Source organism: Mus musculus, chromosome 17 (genome assembly GCF_000001635.26).
Source record: "Mus musculus strain C57BL/6J chromosome 17, GRCm38.p6 C57BL/6J".
NCBI classification, from domain to species: Eukaryota; Metazoa; Chordata; class Mammalia; order Rodentia; family Muridae; genus Mus; species Mus musculus.
Window position 1 is genome coordinate 78551291 of NC_000083.6, and position 22107 is coordinate 78573397.

The following is a 22107-nucleotide window of genomic DNA, read 5'->3' on the forward strand; positions in this document are numbered from 1 at the left end:
AGAATGATGCACCTACTATGAAGGAACAGACTATGTATGGAGAATGATGCGCCTACTCTGATAATGTCCAAGAGGGTGTGAAATTACAAACAGTTAAGTGAGGGTAGGTGGACATACTCAAGGCTGGAAGATTTGAAAGAGCTTAAAAAGTTGGCCAAATGTAACAGTGCATGCTTATATCCCCAGCCCTTTGGAAACCGAGGCAGAAGGATCACAAGTTCAAGGCTAATCAGGGCTACATAACAAGACTCTGTCAGACTCCCCAAATTTTTAAAAGAAAACATTCAATTTGGCTGAAGCATGCAGAATAAATTGAAGGTGTTCAGGTGGATGGTGGAGAATTAGCCGTAGTGAATGGCGAAGGAAGGCCTTCACTACTGTGTGGGAATCTGGACTTCATCATGAGGCAATGGGGAGTATCTCGGCACAGGTTGTTTTGTTTGCAATTAGCAGAAATCCAAGCCCAATTTGTTTAAGTAGAAAAGAGGATTTGGATGGGACCTGGAGTAATTCACAGAAACCAAGGCAGGAAGCACAGCTGGTGTTCTCTGGGACTGGTTCCCAGATGGAAAGGCCACAAGAACCAAATCAAAGAGCCAACACCTCTGCCTGTCTCTCTACATCTGCATCTCCCTCCTACCGCTCCCCCAACCTCCCTTAATCTCTCTCCTGGTCCCAGTCTTGGAGGTTGCCGGGAGAGCATTGAATTACATCCATCTAGATTGGCTGGGATCTGACCTCATCAAGGCAGTGTCATTCTCAAGGGAGACAAGAGTGGGCAAACTTGCACTAAGAAGATGAAATAGCCCTGCCAGCCAGTGTAACATTGAATACCAGAGTATGAAGGGAGAAGACAGAAGAACACAGCCAGCTAGTGAGCAGACATGACACATCCACGTGTACATGGGTAGACAACATGGGCATATTTACACATAACTGCACAGGGATGGTCAAGTGGAAGACAGAACCATGATTTTCACATCTCTTGGAGAGGTTATTAGATGCAACTGTGCTTGTCTTCTGTGTACTTCTATGTGGAGGTCATTGTATAGGTGTTGAGAGATCCCAATGTCTAAGGAGGCACTGAACAATGAAATCAGAATGTTAACCTTTCCCCTTGGCAGAAATATAGACCAAGAGTTGACCTACAGTGACCTATTTTACTGATCTATAATACATTCAAGAAGGCATATGCTCAAAGAGACCAGAGGTGGAAGCCATCTTCCTTATCACTAAATGAAGAAATCCTGACCATCTTACATTTATGGTTGAGAACACAGAACCTATCTTATAGGGGGTACTTGGATTTAACATGCAAAATAATAGGAGCAGGGCTTTGTAGGGCACAGTGGGAGAGCAGATGATGTTCTCAAAATTACAAGACCAGCAATATCAACATCAACTGAGCCCCTTTGTCCTGCCAATTCTAGTCCTGTTGAATCAGAAACTACAGGGGAACTCTGGTCATCTGTGGTCTGATGAGCAAGGGGATTCTGACAGGCTTCATACCATTGAGAGTGGTGGGTGAGAGGCTAAGACAAGGTCAGTGCTGCTTGTAGATATGACTGTGAGGCCATCTAGATAGATCCTCTAGAGTTCCCTCTGTCCTCCTCGCTTCTGGAAGCCTTCATGTTTCACTAGTGATTTTTTTTAAGACCAAAAATCGTCACATCCCAAAGAGTTGAAATTTCAAAGAAGAGGCCATTTGTTCGTGTTGGTCATCTGGCCATCTTCAGGTTCTTCCAAAACACCAAAAGTTATCCTAGACTCCTGAGGCTCAAGTGCTCAGGACTCTACTAGTTGTCAAAGCCAGATTTTAAACTCTAGCTAGGTGGTTACGCATGGCAGGGAGCAGGGGGACAGAGGGAAGCTGTTACTCTGCAATGGGATAGGGGGCTAGAGGACTGAGAGTTGACCAGGTGGCCAGTAAAGTAACAAGAAGAGACATAGAGAAGGAGAAACCTGTGTAGCTTCCTTTGGTCTGGGCTGTGAGTGCTGGCATATCAGCGTATCCATTCTGCCTACTCATAGGCGTGGCATTGCTTTGGTAGGGAGCTCTCCTCTCCCCTACCAACCCTGATTTTTTTTTCATTTCTTTTTCTTCTCATTCTTATCTCCTTCCCACCTCTTTGTTTGACCCATGGTGTCCAGTTGTCCTCGTGGGTCTTCCTGAGCTTCACCAGGGATCCTTTGAATCTAGACTCCTGTCACGAGCACATGCTGAAGGCAATCCGATAGGAAGGCTCCTCAGAAAGGGAACAGAGATAGAATAAGCAGTAGAGTCTCACAGACCCTCCTCAGGCTCATAGGTGAACATTCATTCCAAGCCAGTGCTTAGCTTTCATATGAATAGCTGCATTTGATAGAATTTTTATCCCAAGGAGTTTGGCTTATTACCTGATTTTCTAAATCAAATCAAGTCCGACTCCAAACTGGCAGTCATGGGGTTGGAGAAAGGGCTTGGGATTCAAATTCCATACTTACAGTGGCTTCCCCACCCCACTGCTGCAGCCCCTATAACATTAGGGAGACTGTACAGGTGGCTTAGCACCCACGTCTGTCGTCGCTGGAAGGTGGGCAGCTCTGCTGTTGCCTGAACAGGAGATCTTGGCAGAAATGGGGACGCTTTGTATGTAAGGCTTCTCCCTAGGAGACCCATACAAGGTTCTGCTCTGAGCCCCTGCTCCCCTAAAAGCCTCTAGGGATTAAAAGCATTCTCCCCAGGGCGACCTGTGGGCCCAGTCCTGTGCACCCAGCCTTGGAGCACTGGTTTTGGTTTTTGTTGCTTCCTCTCTGTCACCTTTGAGCAGAAAGAAGCCAAGTCCTTCCAATATGAAGGATTTGGAGATAGTCATTCCCAACGCACAGAGGGAGGGTTGTCTTTGAACCACTCTGTGTCCTGTGCTGCTGCCACCTTGTTACCCCAGAGGTAAGAGCATACAAAAGCCTTGCCACTGTCGTACAATACTAGAAAGGAAAAAATTATATATACAGAGAATTAGCATGTTGGCGACTTCATAAATTAGCTTTCTGTATGTAGTCCAAGGTAAAGTTTGCCTTGCTGTGCTAATGGGAGTTTTAACACTTTATTCTTAGAGGTGACTTTTTTTTTTCAAGGCTCTCACTTTCCTGGTACATTTTGAAGCAATAAATCTAACCCTACCCAGAGGCACCTTCGTGGTAGGTTCAGTCAGCAAGAGCCTGCTGAAGCAGCGTCTAACAAATCGCCCAAATGCAGCTCCATTTCTCTGGATTTTTGAAGGCTACAAATAATGACAGAGTAGTTGTGGATTGCGAGACTGACTTCATTTCTGTGTAGGTTATGCATGTGAAACAAGCCTGCTTCTCAACGCATAAGCATTTCAGCCCTTCTGTAATAAACCCATGTTACGTTTCCACATAAATTATGGCCACCAAAGGCTCCAGAACAATCTGTACCTGGCATCGTGACGGTGCTGGAGGCAGAATAGCTTTTTAAGTTGTAAAATCTCATCAGAAGATTTTTCCACACATGAAGGAGCCCCGGCAGGGCTTCAGGAATGATGAGCAGAGTCAGGCTAGACAACATTCCACAGGTGATAGCCACTCCAGTCAACAAAACACTGCGCGTCACTGGCTGTCCGTTTAGAAGCCTCAGACTTCAGCAAGCATCCAATCTCCCACTCGGCAAAATGAAAATATGCCCTTCTCTCCACCAAAAAGGTACAAGAAAAGCTTCCCTGGCCCCCTTCCTCCAGCACATACTTAAAACTAGATTGAACGCCTCCTGTGTGTGTCATACACCCTCTGAGTCTTACCACATATTATTTTAAGCATTTTAATATAGCCTGTCTTCCCAACAAGGCCAAAAGTACCAAGAATATATCATTAGTGCCTCATTAGGTAATTGTCAGATGGGTACACAGACAAACGAACAACAGAAACCACCATAAAATAAAATGGGGTAAAGGCTACATTGAGAATAACAAACTAGGAGTCTACAATAGGATTCACAGTGGTTTCATAAAATAAGATCCAAAACAAGCCATGAAAACCAAAGATTTTATAGACAGAGGTAGGTCAGGGAGCTGTCTAGCTGCCCTGAGCTGACTTCAGGAAGAGTCAATGTGGGGTGAGGTGAGGAGACGATGGGAAGGCAGGGCAGGCTCTAGGGGTAGGGGAGTCCTGGAGGTGCGAGGGGAAAGTGGGTCAGAGCCCATAGGGCAGATGCTGTTTTAAGAAGTTGTCTTTTCTTCCTGGCAACTGAAGGACAGATACGCCTGAGGGGTTCCTGAGCAGGTAATTTACCCAGTGGAGACGCCAGTCAGCAAAGGGACGAAGACGCTCTTCACCAGCGTGCAGAAACCTCATTCGGAAATAATTCCATTACACTGGACTCTGTTGAAATAGGCTCAACTTGCGGTGAAATGTATAACCTTTAACTCGTTGCATCCGCTCCAATCAGTTAATCCTAACACCTTGTATGTGAGGTATGGGAAAACTTTAGCAATCAGCCTTGCAAGGATGGATGCTTTCCAGACGCTCTGCTTTGAGCCTGAAGAAGTCGTTGTGCTGGGGCTTGGTTGTTGAATGCTCTGGGCACGGGGAAGGAAAACACGGGTCTTTGAGTGAAGACTTTGGTAGAGGAGGCATGAAGGTTCTTGGGCAGATCCACATATAGCAACTTGTAATCCATCTTCACTATGTGCCCCTTTCTGAGATGCCTGGTGCCAATGCTGGTTGTTCTCCACACAGATTGTCATGGCTACCTTTCCTCAGATTAGGAGAAAGAAAACTTGCATGTCTGAGCTTCTTTGTGAAGTGTAGATAAGAAAGAAAGTTGGCACTCTCTGTTGCAGACTTTCAGAGAAGATAAACTCTATCATGGCCCATTCTTAGAAATAACAGAAAAATAACATAAGGAAAATCGCACTGGTGAGTTTGCCTTGCAGGTGTTTGGGATGGACATACAGAAGCAGGTGTGTGTCCATGTGTGCACACACACTGATACATACAACTTATTTACTGTATATATTCTATATTTACCCAATAGTAGCTGTTAGTGATGTTTGAATTCAGAAAGGCCTTGGAAGGTTACACTAGAGAAACAGCAGCTCATTTGACTTCAGTTATAGAAGAGGCAAGCAGGCAAAACCAACAGAACCTTGGCTTCATAACTGGAAGGGCCAGATTCTTGACTCTGGCCCTGCTTGGAAGTATGGGCAGTCAGCTTGCTTCTTGGCAAAATGAAAATGACATGTCTTTCATGATCTGGTAAGGATAATATAAAGAGATGTGTACTTGGGTCCCTTGTCAACTCAAGTAGGGTATTTTTAACCATAAATAGTGACAGCCACTCCAAAGCTATATTGCCACCGGTACACTTCAGGTACGATGTCACTCCTTGGCAATTGTCCTTCCAGGAGGACGGAGGTGTTTTCTCAGCCTAGAAGGAAGCCCTGATGATAACAACTCATTCACTCTTTCAAGGGGTTAACACTTGAGCATGTCTTTATGTACTAAAATAAGTACCTTTTGCTAAGCATTGTGGTGGCACACACCTCTAATCCCAGCACTTGGGAGGCAGAGGCAGGAAGATCTCTATAAATTCTAGGCCATCAGATATTAGCTGGGTCTCTTATTCCTCAGACATTAGGCACAAGCAATGTTGCACCCATTTTTTTTAAGCAGTCTGGAACTCTTCCCATGGCTTCTGCAGAGTCTGAGGCTTATGTCCTCATGATTGTCTGTGTTTAGCCCTTCCTGTGTTCCTGTGGCCCCCCTGTCATGTTCCCCAATGCAGCTCAGGTCCCCTATTGCCTACAAAAGGATCTCTCCTATAACTGACATTCTGTCATATCCTGACCCATTACTATAGATTTCCGAAGCCCAACCATGGGCTCCTCCTCATGGAGGAAGATCTTCCAGGACCTCACACTTCCTGCCCCTCTGACTCTCTTGGGCGACCATACTACATGCACTCCACCGTATCTCCTTCTTCTTCCCTGTCAGAACAATGCATCCCCCTCCCCACAAACCCTTCACGGTTCAGTCGGCTTGTCAAGACCTTTTTTTCCTCTGAAAAGAGTATTATGCAGCCTTAGAAAGACCTCTGGTGGAGACACCGGTGCTGCAGTGACCATGACAAGGCTGTGATCTGGCAAAGTTCTCATGTGGTTTGGTCCCCTTTGGCATCTCCTCCCTCATGTGTTCTCTTGTTCTCCAAACCACGGAGACTATTTCTACATCGAAGTCTTAACCCTGGTTTCGTTCCCCTAGACCTTTGCTGACTGCAGCCTTCGCACCATCCATGTAAGAGGTTAAGCAGCAGGGCAGAGGTTAAATCCCTCAGTCCCCTGCAGCTCAGGAGTCTAGACACTAGTCTGAGGGCAGGAGGAAGCCACTGAGGAGTGTTGAACAGGAAAACGATAAAATCTGAGTACATTTTTTAAGGTCTCACCACGCTGTTTATGAAGAAAGGATTGGGATAAAGGGGTGGGGCTAGAACAAAACAAATAAACAAACAAACAAAAAACAACAAAACGCAAGGACAGTAGGCAATTAAGTTAGCATCCAGACATGAAATGCATCTTGAACCAGGGTTGATAGAAAGAGAAATAGCAGAATCAAAAACTTAAAAAAAAAAAAAACAAAACAGGATTTTTCAAATTAGTTGCTTTATTCATTCAATATTCCACTGAACAACAATGAACAAAATAGAGGGAAAAAATCCTGCCCTCTTGAAGTTTATATTCTAGATGAATGAAGATCCGGCTGGAACTAAAACCGTGACAGCTGTGGAAGTGAGTAGACAGGTGGTTGGAGTTCAGGTGTGGGCAGTGATGTGAGCCATGTTTCAAGATGGCTCCCATTAAAAAAGTGAAGTACTAATATCCACTCATCAGTGAGTGCACACCAGGTGTGTTCTTCTGTGTCTGGGTTACCTCAATCAGGAGGATATTTTCTAATTCCACCTATTTACCTAAGAATTTCATGATGTCATTGTTTTTAATGCTGAGTAGTACTCCATTGTGTAAATGTACCATATTTTCTGTATCCATTCCTCTGTTGAGGGACATCTGGGTTCTTTCCAGCTTCTGGCTATTATAAATAAGGCTGCTATGAACATAGTGGAACATGTGTCCTTGTTACATGTTGGAGCATCTTCTGGGTATATTCCCAGGAGTGGTATAGCTGGCTCCTCTGGTAGTACTATGTCCAGTTTTCTGAGGAACCACCATACTGATTTCCAGAGTGGTTGTACCAGCTTGCAATCTCACTAACAATGGAAGGGTGTTCCTCTTTCTCCACATCCTCACCAGCATCTGCTGTCACCTGAATTTTTTATCTTAGCCATTCTAATTGGTGTGAGATAGAATCTCAGGGTTGTTTTGACTGGCATTTCCCTGATGACTAAGGATGTTGAACATTTCTTTAGGTGCTGCTCAGCCATTTGGTATTCCTCAGTTGAGAATTCTTTGTTTAGATATGCACCCCATTTTTATTAGGGTTATTTGTTTCTCTGGAGTCTAACTTCTTGAGTTCTCTGTATATATTGGATATTAGCCCTCTGTCTGATGTAGGGTTGGTAAACATCTTTTCCCAATCTGTTGGTTGCTGTTTTGTCCTATTGACAGTGTCCTTCGCCTTACAGAAGCTTTGCAATTTTATGAGGTCCCATTTGTCAGTTCTTGATCTTAGGGCATAAGCCTAGGGTGTTCTGTTCAGGAAATTTTCCCCTGTGCCCATGTGCTCAAGGCTTTTCCCTACTTTCTCTTCTATGAGCCTAAAAGCTCAGAATACCCAAGATACAATTCACAGACCACATGAAGCTCAAGAAGAAGGAAGACCACAGTGTCAATGCTTCAGTCCTTCTCAGAAGGGGAAACAAAATACTCACAGGAGTAAATACGGAGACAAAGTATGGAACAGAGACTGAAGGAAAGGCCATCCAGAGACTGCCCCACCTGGGGATCCATCCCATATACAGTCACCAAACCCAGACACTAGTGTGGATGACAGGTTCCTGACATAATTGTCTCCTGAGAGGCTCTGCCAGAGCCTGGTAAATACGGAGGCGGATGCTCACAGCCAACCATTGGACTGAGCATGAGGTCCCCAATGGAGGAATTAGAGAAAGGACTGAAAGATCAAGGGGTTTGCAATCCATAGGAAGAACAACGGTATCAAACAAGTAGATGCCCCAGAGCTCCCAGGGACTAAACCACCAACCAAAGAGTACACATGGAGGGACCCATGGCTCCAGCCGCATATGTAGTCGAGGAAGGCCTTGTCGGACATCAATGGGAGAAGAGGTTCTTTGTCCTGTGAAGGCTTGATTGTAGAGGAATGCCAGGGTGGAGAGGTGGCAGTGGGTAGGTGGGTGGGCAAGCACCCTCATAGAGGCAAGGGGAGGGAGGATGGGATAGGGGGGTTCTGGAGGGGAAATCAGGAAAGGGGGTAACATTTGAAATGTAAATAAATGAAATATCCAATAAAAAAGGGAAAAGGAAAAAAAAAAGAAAAGAAAATTGAGTGAAGAGTACGGCATTGGCCAGCCCAGGGTTCCTTTAGAAGAGATTGCAAAAAGGCCTCAATGATCTTTAACCTTTCCTTAAAGGCAACAAAAAAATTACTGATAATTTTTGAGCAGACTCAACATAATCAAAAAAACCTGTTTAAGAAAATTAAAAGAATAATTTTCAAAAGATGTCTTCCCCAAAGAAAATATATATATACATACACATGACCTGTTCACTGGAGATCAGGACCAAGAAGGAGACTCTTGTCTTCAACTTGATATCCTTTTTATTTCATTAAACTAATAATTTTTTGCGTAATTTTCTTTAAAGTACAGTTTTAAAAGTAGTTGAACACCACAGTCCAATAAAGTGAAGCCTGATGTTAGACCTCTTCATACATAAGCTCTTTTATGTTGTAATAATTCCTCCTCATTAGCAGCCGTGGAGCAAGCTTACCAAAGCTTTCCCTAATTAATAAGGAATTTTATCCAGGCAGTAGCGTGGTCTTTCTGGGATTACGGAAAAGATGAACGGTGAATAAGAAGTCTATGTGCGGTCTGGTTTGGCCTGCCCGACACCTGTCAAAGCCTATCATTATCAGTGCAGGCAGAAGGCTCATACACAGCATGATTACTTGTAGCTCTCTAGAGACTTTTGTTGCATTTTGCTTTGCTTTTGAGATAGGGTCTCCCCGTGTGATCTAGGCTGGTCTCTCACGTGTGATCTTATCCCTGCCTCCTGGGTGCTAGGGTTCCGGGTGTGCATCACCATGCCAGGCTTCCTTCACTAAGGTAGAAATCACACATTAAAACACTGGCTCAGACCACCAGTTTTCTATTCTGAAGTGGGACATCTGTGACAATACTGATAACACACAGGCCTCGTGAACTATGTGAAGCAGCGGTTCTCAACCTCTGGGTTATGACTCCTTGGGAGTTCATACCAGATATCACGTATATCAGATTTTTATATTATGATTCGTAACAATAGCAAAACTACAGTTACGAAGTAGTAGCGAAACAATTTTATGATTAGGGGATCAGTCACCACAACATGTGGAACTGCATTAAAAGGTTGCAGCATTAGGAAGTCAGAGAGCCATGACCGGAAGCAACCTGACAGCAACGCCCACTCGGTTTGCACTCGGTCCTCTTTCCGAGTGAACCATGACTGATTCAAAGGGCCTCTGGGAAGGAATTCTCAGCTGGCACTAAGATACGGAAGTGATTGTGGCTATACGAAGCAAGGTAGCCATAAGGACCCATCAGAAGGAGCTGGGGAGAAAACCACCACAGAGGCAGAGTGTATGGCCAGGCCTGCTTCAAGACCACGATGCCGCTGAAGCATCTCCCGATGCATCTCTGGACCTCCGCGGCTTGCCTGGACCTCAGTGGCTTCCACCCTGTGTCTCCCTGCCTTCCCCCACCAGCTAGGAGGAGAAAGAAGCTTTTGTCTCTATCTCTCCTCCCTCCCTCCCTCCCTCCCTCCTCCCCCCCCCCTCTCTCTCTTCCTCCTGCCCTCCCTCCCTCCCCCCTCTCTCTAATGATCTTGGGAAGAAGCCATGTAAGTAAATGCACGGGGTTAACTGCAGAGCAGCCTTGCCCTCCATGTCTGATGCGCCCTCACACCTGAGCAAGATACTGCTGGGTTTGCCACGTTCGATTTTTTTTTCCCCTTTAAAGACATCTACCTCATGTGTTTTGTGAATAAACTCCAGAGTTGAGAGTAAGAAAGTATAAAAACAATGCAGATAGTGTATTGTGACGGTAATACTTACAATGCAAAGTTAAGGCATTTATTTCACCTGTCCCTAAGGACAGACAGGTAGGATTCATTGATGGTTATAAGGAAACAGATCTCTGCACAAGCAACCGGAAGAATACTATGAAGAAATTAAAAACAAACAAACAAACAAACAAAAACAAAGAATTGCTGTCAGAAAATTCGAAGTGACTTGCTTTTTCCTGGCTGGACACTGACTGCACTTTCCAATGATCTTGGCAATTACTCTTGGCAAAATTTAATTAGCTCGCTTTCTCTGGCTTAATTTTCTGTACAAATTTAACAAGGATTTGACCTTTAGCCACACTTTGCCATGGCTCCTTGGTTTTGAGCAGCGGGTGAGCATCTGCACCTCATGTGTTTTATCCTCTGGGACAAAAATGACTTCAGCCCCCGACTTTGCTAGTCATGTTCTGTACAGACAAGACATTGTGTTTGAAATACTTGGGGGGGGGGAGAGAGAGAGAGAGAGAGAGCGCAAATGTACCTCAAAGAAAAACTTGATTAGCAAGATGCAAAATATCCCCCATAGGGCATTTCGGTTTGTGTTCTGAGTTAGAGATTTCATGAAAGATTGGGCAGCTTGTACTGTGCGAACCCTGAACACTCACCCAACAACTTTCCAGATTTGGCTTCGCTTATTCCTTTCCAGAAGATCCAAAATCTCAGAGTGTCAAGGTGTCATCAAAATGTAATCCTAACGCCACAGGGTTTGCTATTTCCTATTTCAAATAAGAAAGGCCAAGAAGTCTGCTCTTTTCTTTGCATCTAAAGGAGGAGATGTATTTGGGAGTAACCTTGGGAGGAAATGGGAGTTGAACACCCCGTTTACACCCAGGACCCAGCAACTAGCTAATATGAGGAGAGACTAAGCATCTTCTGTCACCAAATTGCCTTTTAAAAAATTGTGCCGGGCGTGGTGGCGCACGCCTTTAATCCCAGCACTCGGGAGGCAGAGGCAGGCGGATTTCTGAGTTCGAGGCCAGCCTGGTCTACAAAGTGAGCTCCAGGACAGCCAGAGCTATAAAGAGAAACCCTGTCTCAAAAAAAAAAAAAAAAAAAAAAAAAAAAAAAAAAAAAAAAACATAAAAAATTGTACACTCTAAGACTCAAAAGAGTAAGCACAGCCCTGGGTATCAGAGCGTAAAGAACAAAAGGTTAAAAAGAAGTAACTTTGGTGGGGAGGGTAGAACTAAAAGTTTTAAGCACAGAGCTCCCGTTCTTACCGGAGACCACAAATTGCTTAAGCCTGTGGTCAAGTTGGCTCCCAGGAGCAGCGCATGCAAAGCTTGTGGGAGGGGCGTGTGGGAACCGTTCTCTCTCCAACTTGAATGAAATGTAACTGCTCCTCCGGTTACTTTAGGGTTACGGGGAGGGATGGGGGAGCATGCGTGTGTACTTTCGGATACAGCTGGAAACCATTAACAACTCTGAGAGCATCTCTAACTCAGAGGGTGGGTGGCCTGGCAAAGCTCCTGGATCTCTGAGCGTAATCACCAGCTCTTAGCACTGGGAGGGGTTTCATTTCCACCTCCCACCCAGGACAGAAACCCCTTACAACCGTTCTGTTTGCACTCTTCCACCAAAGGTCTGTTCATGTGAAGCGATGAACAGCCCATTGAAGCATCAATTCCTAGAAAGTTCTTGGCAAATTTACCTCTATAGAAAGTTCACCCTTCCAGTTCCCCCACTCTGGTGTCACAGCTCACAAGAGTGCTGCTTGTAGACACAAAGGACCCCTAGCCTCTGGGTTTTCCCTTCTAGCGGCTAAATGACCCTTTCTTGTCTATCCTGTCCTGACTCACATTTAGTCTTTTCCAGCATCCACGTGAACTTGCCCACTCTGAACTCTGTTTATGTTTCAGAATCACGTTTGGAAACTTTCCAAAGAGCTGGTCCCAGAACTGGACACATTCCTAGCTATGGAGTCACCTGAGGCAGGCTTGCATGTTGCTTCCTCACTAGGCAGCCTTGGCTGGCCTGGCACTTGTTATATAGAACGAGGCGGTCCTAAGGACCCACTTGCCTCTGCCTCCTGACTAAAGGAATGAACCAACACAACACACCTTTGCGGGTGAGCTTCTTAAACTCCCACGCACAAACCTTTTGGGTCAGAAATTTCCATGCCGCTTGAGTATACAGATGTATAAAATAGATGTGTGAATAATATACTTACTAATATTCATAAAAATTATCTTAGGGCCATCCTTTGGTATTTATATAACTATCATTTATAAAAGAGGGAAGCAAATTTACACGTTAACGACAGAGATAAGCTTATTTGTTTTTTACACTTAAAGAATTAAGTCATATCTAACTTTTTGATACTGTAGAGAACCGTCAATATTTTGCAGAGTTGATCAACATTTGAATTTCAGATCATCTGTACTGAGAGCTCTCTTGCAGGTAAACATGCAGTAATGTGGCTTGGAGAGATGATTTGGCGATTGAGGGTCCCAGATGCTCGGTCATGAGGACCTGAGTTCTGTTCCCAGCACATATACTGAGTGTCTCACAGTCACCTCTAACTCCAGCTGCAAGGGACCCAATTCCCTCTTCTGACCTCCTCAGACATCTGAAAACATGTGTGCACATACACATACATAGACATGTGATTTTATACATACACATATAAATAAAATAAAATTATCTATTTTTTTCTCCCAACTCATGTTCTTTCTCCCTTTTTATTTTTAAGAGAATATCTCACTGTGTAAACCAGATTCGCCTTGAACTCACAGAACTGTGGAACCCACAGCTTAAGAAACTGTCACTTGGGGATGGGGTGGGTGGCCTTCTTCTTCTTCTTCTTCCTCTTCCTCCTCCTCCTCCTCCTCTTCCTCCTCCTCCTCCTCTTCTTCTTCTTCCTCTTCCTCCTCCTCCTCTTCCTCCTCCTCCTCCTCCTCTTCCTCCTCCTCCTCTTCTTCTTCTTCTTCTTCCTCCTCCTCCTCTTCCTCCTCCTCCTCCTCTTCTTCTTCTTCTTCCTCTTCCTCCTCCTCTTCCTCCTCCTCCTCTTCTTCTTCTTCTTCTTCCTCTTCCTCCTCCTCTTCCTCCTCCTCCTCCTCCTTCTCTTCTTCTTCTTCTTCTTCCTCTTCCTCTTCCTCTTCCTCCTCCTCCTCCTCGTCTTCTTCTTCTTCTTCTTCTTCTTCTTCTTCTTCTTCTTCTTCTTCTTCTTCTTCTTCTTCCTTTTCATTAGATATTTTCTTTATTTACATCTCAAATGTTATCTCCTTTCCTGGTTTCCCCTCCGAAAACCCCCTATCCCCTCCCTCCCTCCCCCTGCTCACCAACCCACCCACTCACGCTTCCTGGCCCTGGCATTCCCCTATACTGGGGCATAGAACCTTCACAGGACTAAGGGCCTCTCCTCCCATTGATGAAGGAGGTAGAGAAAGTACCCAAGGAGCTAGAGAGGTGTGCAGCCCCATAGGAGGAACAACAATATGAACTACCCCCAGTACCCCCAGAGCTCCCTGGGACTAAACCACCAATCAAAGAGTACTCATGGAGGGACCCATGGCTCTGGCTTTGTTTTTTGTTGTTGGTGTTTGGGTTTTTTTGTTTTTGTTGGTTTTGTTTTTGTTTTGAGGGAGGAAAATCTTTGCAGAGAGGAAGCATTCAACTCCTTCTCAGCAAAATGTTTTTCACCTTATCCTCAGGCAAGGTTTCTGCTCCCAAAGGCCTCCCTGTAGCTGTGACAAAGAGAAAGAGGCAGGAGACAAGCATGGATGCACTCTCCTGGATGCTCAGTGCGAGTTCCAGTCTTTGCAAGTATAGGGGCCAAATGATGGGTCCTATAGGGACTCGACATCTAGGCCAAAGAAATCCTCTGGGACCAAAACAAAAAGGTGGCTTTGAATATAACTTCCTCATGTCTCCCCACACCCAGAGAACACAAGTGCTCACCCCCCTGATCCTGGCCCAGCCCAGCCAAGCCACTTCTCTCTCCCCTTTCTCTGCCTCCAAGGCCATGGAATCCCAGTTATCTGGGGCTCAGCAGCCCAGCCTCAGCCTGTTTGCCGCCCCTGCTTCCCTTGGGAGCTTTCTCTTCCTGTCATGATCACAGAGCATCTGAAATTCCCCCTGCCCCTCACCCACCCCACCCCCACCCCCGCTTCCATTGATTCCACATCGCATCTTGATCTGGACCTTTTTCTCAGAATTATTTTCAATTAATTTTCCAAACAAGAACAGGGGTCAGCCTTTATTCCCCCCACCCCCCCCTTTTAGCGCGTTAGACGCAATGGATGCCCTCGTCCTTAAGGTCTGAGGAATGTCCTTGCTACGTCTTTAGCCTCGTTGTATGGAAAGGAAGGGACACGGGGCCAGTTCAGGTTCAGACTTTTAAGATTAAGTAAATGAACGCTTAGAGCCTGGCAGCGTCACCTCATATGTGTCCTGACACAGCACGGGTAATTTTGACCTCATTCTGTGTTCCCAGCTGTGCCTCAGATCAACTGCGATGTCAAAGCTGGAAAGATCATCAATCCTGAGTTCATGGTGAAATGTCCAGCGGGCTGCCAGGACCCCAAATACCATGTTTACGGCACTGGCGTCTACGCGTCTTACTCCAGCGTGTGTGGCGCCGCAATTCACAGGTGGGTGGCTATGACCTATTCCGCACCCAGTGATCAAAGCGCTTTGGGGTACGTCTGGTGCAGGGTTGCTGCAATTAGCCAGCAAAAGTGTACAAATCTAACTGAGCCTCCTGCATTCCATTTACAAATTTGTCCGAGAAGTCACGTGTGACCCTGCGTCTCCTTTCCTATCACTCTTAGAAAAACTGACTGACTTATCCCCCACCTTTTTTATTTTTTCTTTTATTTTATTTTTGGTTTTTCGAGACAGGGTTTCTCTGTATAACCCTGGCTGTCCTGGAATTCACTTTGTAGACCAGGCTGGCCTCAAACTCAGAAATCTGCCTGCCTCTGCCTCCCAAGTGCTGGGATTAAAGGTATGTGCCACTACCGCCCAGCTAAAGTTCTATTAATTTTTTTTTTAAAAAATGCAAATAGAAGAGCAAAATCATGTACCAAAATTAGCCAGATCCCAAAACTTTACAGTTCTGTAAGCATCTGTCCAGCAAGAACAGTCATTTGGAATGGAAACTGTGAGGCTTCATAGTGAATTCTATACTCTCACTATTGAATATATCGAATATCCACCTCCCGAAATGCTACTTCATACCTGAATCCATCCAATAATATCTGGACATGTAGGTATAGCATAACATGTAGAGAAGAAAACAAGAAAGGCTAAATATTAGAATTTGAAGAAGAATCAAATGCAGATAATAAGCGGGAGTCACGGAAATGAATCTAAGGCTAAGTGCTCTCCCCTTCCTGTGGTGAGAAAGAAGGAAATGTATTCCTTCACGATCATGGCGAAGAAAACAAAGTTCTTGATTCTTTACAACACTTTTTTTTTTCTACATGCTATGCAAGAAAATGTTAGGAATGCCCAGGAGTTTGGAGGAGAAAATAGCTATCAAAACTCTGGTGATGGATCAGAGACAGAAAGGGGTGGCAGGTGGCACCGCTTGTCCGGCTGTTACTTTGGGAATGGGGGGACTACAAGAAGCATGGCATGCTTTGAACTCAGTCACAGCTCACATGAAAAGTGGCAACGTGACCTTCACAGGATCCTCAGACCTCTCTTCCTTGGCTTGAGTGACAAACACAGGGAAATGTGTGTTTAATATCTCAGTGATCAAGTTTACATGCGTATGGCAAACCCTTTCCCCACTACCACACTTACTCACCATGACAGTTCCCCTTTGAAGTATCTCTTGTTATTAGACACATCTCCAAAATAAAGACATGGCCAGCTGTGGTTGTGCCTTTGGGAGGCAGGAAAATCTGGTATCTTAGGTTATCTTCTATTGCATAGAATCTAAGGCCAGCCCGAGTCACATGAGATCCTGTCTTCAAGAACCAAAACAAACAAACATACAATAAGACAGCAGATGGATATAGACTGAATAGCTCTTCTAAAGTTACCAAGCATCAGAGTGAGGTATTGTAATCCAGATCTAGCTCTATATGATTGCCCAAAAGTACTGTTGGCACAGCCTTGGATACAGGGACTCCACGCTAGATAATATCTGAATTATTTGGGCTTCTTTTATCTTTTTCCCTTACTTTACACAAAAGTTACTCAGCTGTTCTGTTGAAGGAGAGGAGATGGTATAAAACCCCCTTTGAAGGTAGCGAATTAGTGCACTCTGAAGTTTGGAGGAAGCAGACAGGGGAAAAAGACAACAAGGAAACATTGTGCATAAGATATAGTTTAGGAATTACCAGTAGAGTGTACTAGACACGCCTCTCCTGTGAGGGAATAAGGTGCAACAGTACTACAACCATTCATCGGTTGTTTTTCTTGAGTGGAGCAGACCACAAGAGTAAATCTGAGCTCACCACGGATGCCATCCAAATGACAACAAATAACCTTTTGACGCTCTGTTTCCTTCCTTCCAGCTTTGTTTCAGTCCTTCATTTCAACACTACTGCCAGCGTTCCCATTAGTCAGAAAAGGAATCAAGTGTGATTGGCTAATCTATGCAAGGGGGACAGGGAAGACTCATGAAATATGAGTCTTTTCTGGGTTAACTACCTTGGAAGGAAGGAGAGAAGAAAAGAAGGAAGAAAGGAAGGGAGGAAGGAAGGGAGGAAGGGATGAAGGAAGGGAGGGAGAAGGGAAGGAGGGAGGGGAGGGAGAAAGAAGGAAGGAAGGAAGGAAAGAAAGAAAGAAAGAAAGAAAGAAAGAAAGAAAGAAAGAAAGAAAGAAAGAAAGAAAGAAAGAAAGAAAGAGAGAGAGAAAGAAAGAAGAAAGAGAGAGAGAGAGAGAAAGAAAGAAAGAAAGAAAGAAAGAAAGAAAGAAAGAAAGAAAGAAAGAAAGAGAGAGAGAGAGAGAAAGAAGAAAGAAAGAGAGAGAGAGAGAGAGAGAGAGAGAGAGAGAGAGAGAAAGAAAGAAAGAAAGAAAGAAAGAAAGAAAGAAAGAAAGAAAGAAAGAAAGAAAGAAAGAAAGAAAGAAAGAAAGAAAGAAAGGGAGAAAGAAAGAAAGGGAGAAAGGGAGAAAGAAAGAAAGAAAGAGAGAGAAAGAGAGAGAAAGAAAGAAAGAAAGAAAGAAAGAAAGAAAGAAAGAAAGAAAGAAAGAAAGAAAGAAAGAAAGAAAAAGAAAAAGTTAATGTAATTCCTAGCCACTTGCACAGTGACGACCAGAGCTCCTCTATGTCCCTGACCCTTAACCCAGAGCCCCAGGTCACACGTTTACATAGAACTAGAGAGGCTTGGCCCTTAAGGGAGGTGTATGAATTCTTTGCAGGAGTCTTAGCCAGAAAAGACTTTAAGAATGGACACATGCCTAAAGAGAAAATCAAGAAGGGTGTTCAGGAAACAGGGCTCTGCAAGCCCGTGTGCACAGTGGGACATAAGTCAGTGAAAAAGAACACAGGTGAGGCAAAACCAAGACTCGGTGCATGTTTTGAGCAACCGAAGGCTTCTGTGGCCTCCTTGGACCCGTGTCTGAGAGGGTAGAAGTTACTCAGAAAGAGCTATCACTATGTCCAACTAGAGGATGAAGAGAGGCCTTAAGGGACAAGTGGGAAATTGGGAGGCTGTTAGCTTTATTTCCCACAAACAGAGAATCTGTTTTTCAGGAAGCAGGACCTGAGAGATGTCATGAAGAGAGTGTGCTCTGACCTAACCTGCCAGAGTCTCCCACATTCAGAACAGGACATGGGCAACAACAGACTTGGGTTCAAAAACTCAAGTTAATTTTAATTAAAGTGTTGCTATCCATATACCATGTCATGTACAGATGTTTTCTCATGAGACATTTATTCTTTCAAAGCAAAGGGATGTTTGTCACACTGAGACATCATATCTGGGCTTGTTCTCATCTTAAGCTATTCATTTATTACCTGTTTATGGGGGAGATTCACATGCGCCATGTCCTGTGTGTGGAACCCAGAAGACAATTTCGGGGAGTTCTCTCCTTTCACTGTATTGAGGCAGGGTCTTTCTTCATTCTGCCATCCTGCATGCCTCAGGCTAGCTGACCCGTGAGCTACTTTGAAGGTCACTCTACGGTGTCCCCCCACCATCTCTCAGCCAAAGTCCTCATTACAAATGCATGCCACTTCACATAGCTTTTCCTTGCATGGGTTTTGGGCTTAGTTGGTGTCAGAAATAATGTCAGTGCCAAAGGAACAAACAAAGAAAGCAAGGCTGTTCTCTTTGTAAAGAGAGTGTAACCGGAACCCAAACTGGGCTAGTTACACACGGGGCCAACATGGCTCCAGTATTTTATTCCTCATGTCTTGTGACTGCATCCTACCCCATCTGCGAAGCTTGACTTTGCAATCTGGCATGATTGGCAAATCCATGCAAAGGATCAGGGAATGCTCATGAAATATGAGTCCTCACTGGGCTAACTACCTAGGAAAGAAGGATGAAAGGAAGGAAAGAGGGAAGAAGGGAGGGAGGGAGGGAGGGAGGGAGGGAGGGAGGGAGGGAGGGAGGGAGGGAGGGAGGGAGAGAGGGAGGGAAGGAAGGAAGGAAGGAAGGAAGGAAGGAAGGAAGGAAGGAAGGAAAAGAGAAGGAAAGAAGAGGAGAGGGGAGGGGAGGGGAGGAGAGAAAAGAAAAAAGAAAAAGAAAAGAAAAGAAAAGAAAAGAAAAGAAAAGAGAAGAGAAGAGAAGAGAAGAGAAGAGAAGAGAAGAGAAAAGAAAAGAAAAGAAAAGAAAAGAAAAGAAAAGAAAAGAAAAGAAAAGAAAAGAAAAGAAGAAAAGAAAAGTCTCCTCACAGTCGGCAAGCACTTTTATACACTAAGCAATATAGCAGGTCTTAACCCAAATACGTAAAGGCAAAGAAGCAAGCACTTGGTAAAAAAGAGAGAGCTCTTCCTAAGATGGATCAATGAGGAGACCATGTCTGTGCCAAGCCCTCTTCCTGAAGGTTTTCTAAGTGTATGCCTGACCTCTGAACAGCTGCCACTCAACAGCTGGCTCAGCGGTTTATGCTCCCTCTCCGAGCTGGGAAACTGACCCTAAGTTTATCTCAGATCCCAGGCGCTGTGTCAGGAAGGAGGTGAACTTCAAAGCCACGCACATGTCTGTGCAGAGTCTAGTGATAAATTCTCCACCAAGGCGACAGAAGGGAGACAGGCCTCGTTAGTGTATTTCCACATATAGACACTCTTAAGATGACTGACCTCAAACCCCAAGGTCAAGTCAACTGGGTTGTGAAATCCTGCAAGGTTAGTTAACAACTGGCTCCCAAAGCTGGTATAAGAATCCCCTGCCCAACCCACTGATAAGTAGGCTTACACAGAAAAATAAAATGTTATCCTTTCCATAGGGATTTTTCCGGGAGCTGTAGAGATGGCTCACTAGTGAAAAACACTGGTTGCTCTTCCAAAAGACCCATGATTGGTTTCCAGCACCTACACAGGGACTCACAGATATCTGTAACTCCAGTTCCAGGTGATCAGATGCCCTCTTCTGGCCTCTGTGGGCACTAGGCATGCATGTGCACATATATGCATACAGGCCAAATACCTACACATAAAAAATATTTTTAATCCGTTTTTTGTCTAGAAGTCCAATGCGCTATCCATTGCACCACAGAGCCAGGTTTAATCCATTTTTTAAAATATTTTTTTATTTACTTAACAAACCACATTAAGTCCAGAATTCGTTAGAGGTGGTACAAGACAGTAGATCACCAAGTACGTTGTGAGAGCAAAAGTCTAATAGGGTTGCAGAAGCAAGATGGTGTCAGGCTCTCTGTGAGGAAGGACATGGAGACAGAGGGGGCCCAGAGAAGAGAACAGCACAATGTAAGCCACGTGAATGGAATGGCAAGGTTGGTCAGCAGCAGAGGGCTACCCAGACCCCATGGTGGAGCAGTGAAGGCTACAGGGAGTGACAAGAAATTGGAAGGGGAGGTATTTGTGCTTGTGAACCCTAAGGAAGTACCACAACCAACAGGGCTGAACCCATGATTTGAGATCAGTGAGGCCTGCCTGCATTCAGATAAGCGATTGCAAAGCGTTAGTTACAAAACCTTGGGTGACTCACTCTTGGAGCTGCCTGTTTCTATGGAACAGGGAATAACAACATTCCCTCCTCCCAGCCCGGTCACTCTGAAGTTTGCTGGGAAGGCGCAGTGAGACCTGAGTGAGGTTATTTTAAAGCCTTTAAGTGCTTTTACACGTCAAATGCTATCATCATGTTGTTCAAGGCCATCGGAATCTGAGTGTTGAAAGTTGTTGAGTCACTGTGGAGTTGGGAGAGCAAGGAAATGGCAGCCTTCACCCTGGAGGTGCTGATGGGAGCTAATCCTTGTGCTTTTTATTCATATGCCGTAAAATAGAGATACCCAGAGGAGCCATGGGAGACTGGAGCAAGGTGCTACTTAGGAACTCAGGTGGGCCTTCTGCTTAACAGATAGATAGATATACCAGTCCCTAGACATCAGGACGAAAGAGCTGGTAAAAAAATCCTAGAAATTAAGGAATCATTTTCAACTATCAAGAGATCTCTTTTCTTTTCCTCTTCCTCTTCCTCCTCCTCCTCTTCCTCCTCCTCCTCCTCCTCCTCTTCCTCCTCCTCTTCCTCCTCCTCTTCCTCCTCCTCTTCCTCCTCCTCTTCCTCCTCCTCTTCCTCCTCTTCCTCCTCCTCTTCCTCCTCCTCTTCCTCCTCCTCTTCCTCCTCCTCTTCCTCCTCCTCCTCCTCCTCTTCCTCCTCCTCTTCCTCCTCCTCTTCCTCCTCCTCTTCCTCCTCCTCTTCCTCCTCCTCTCCTCCTCCTCCTCCTCCTCTTCCTCCTCCTCTTCTTCCTCCTCTTCCTCCTCCTCTTCCTCCTCCTCCTCTTCCTCCTCCTCTTCCTCCTCTTCCTCCTCATCTTCCTCCTCCTCCTCTTCCTCCTCCTCTTCCTCCTCCTCTTTCTCCTCTTCTTCCTTCTCTTCCTCTTCACCCTTCCTTCTCTTTCTCCTCCTCCTTTCTCTCCTTTTTTTTTCTTATCGCAGTGCTAAGAACGGAGCCCAGGGACCCACACATGCTAATCAGTCCCCCTAACACTGAGCTACACCCTCTGCCCTGAGTTTTCTTTTCAAATGAGTTTCATTTAGCGGTGTCTTTTCCATCTCTAGCCCTAAATCAAAGAACCATGTACTTACAACAACTGTAACCTGCTCCCTAAAGTGACTGGATTCATCCTGCTTTATCTCGAAGCCAAATTAGAAATTTTCAGGCACAAAGTTTTCCTTCCAAACTAGCGGTACATGTCATAGTGCTAGGCACTCCAGAGGCTGAGACAGGGGAATGGCTTGAGTTCAGGAGTACAAAGCCAACCTACAAATACAGACGTGACCAGAGAAAGGAAGTAAGTCAGGTATGGAGAGAGGCAAGAGGACCAGCCTGGTTTATATAGCGGCCTTTGAGACTAGCCTGGGATACCTAGAGAAAGAACCTTGTCTCAAAAGAAGGGAAGGAAGAAAGGAAGGAAGGAAGGAAGGAAGGAAGGAAGGAAGGAAGGAAGGAAGGAAGGAAGGAAGGAAGGAAGGGGAATAGAGAGAAGGGGCTAGGTGTGGTATCACATTATTTAATCACTGCACTCAGGAAGCAAAGGCAGGCAAATTTCTGAGTTTCAGGTCTATGTAGCAAGATCCTATCTTTTAAAAAAAATTAAGTAATTAATTAATTTTTAAAAAGAATAGACCTATGCCGGGCGTGGTGGCGCATGCCTTTAATCCCAGCACTCAGGAGGCAGAGGCAGGCGAATTTCTGAGTTCGAGGCCAGCCTGGTCTACAAAGTGAGTTCCAGG

General features: G+C 45.0%; 1 protein-coding gene and 1 long non-coding RNA gene across 6 annotated transcripts in view; one reads left to right on the top strand and one right to left on the bottom strand.

Annotated features, from left to right (window-relative positions):
* The window catches only part of Vit (vitrin), a 119359-nt gene that overhangs the window by 43240 nt on the left and 54012 nt on the right, over positions 1-22107 (top strand). For 3 of the 4 annotated variants that reach the window (XM_006525028.3, NM_028813.2, NM_001197028.1), the window contains one exon: positions 14725-14881. In XM_006525028.3, the coding sequence (XP_006525091.1) occupies positions 14725-14881 (157 nt within the window). Of the gene's footprint in view, positions 1-9690; positions 12358-14724; positions 14882-22107 lie in introns of those variants that run through there. The other variant, XM_006525029.4, reaches the window with a different exon arrangement.
* Positions 1-22107, bottom strand: part of Gm32573 — a 65585-nt gene that overhangs the window by 28612 nt on the left and 14866 nt on the right. The gene's annotated exons all lie outside the window — the stretch shown is intronic.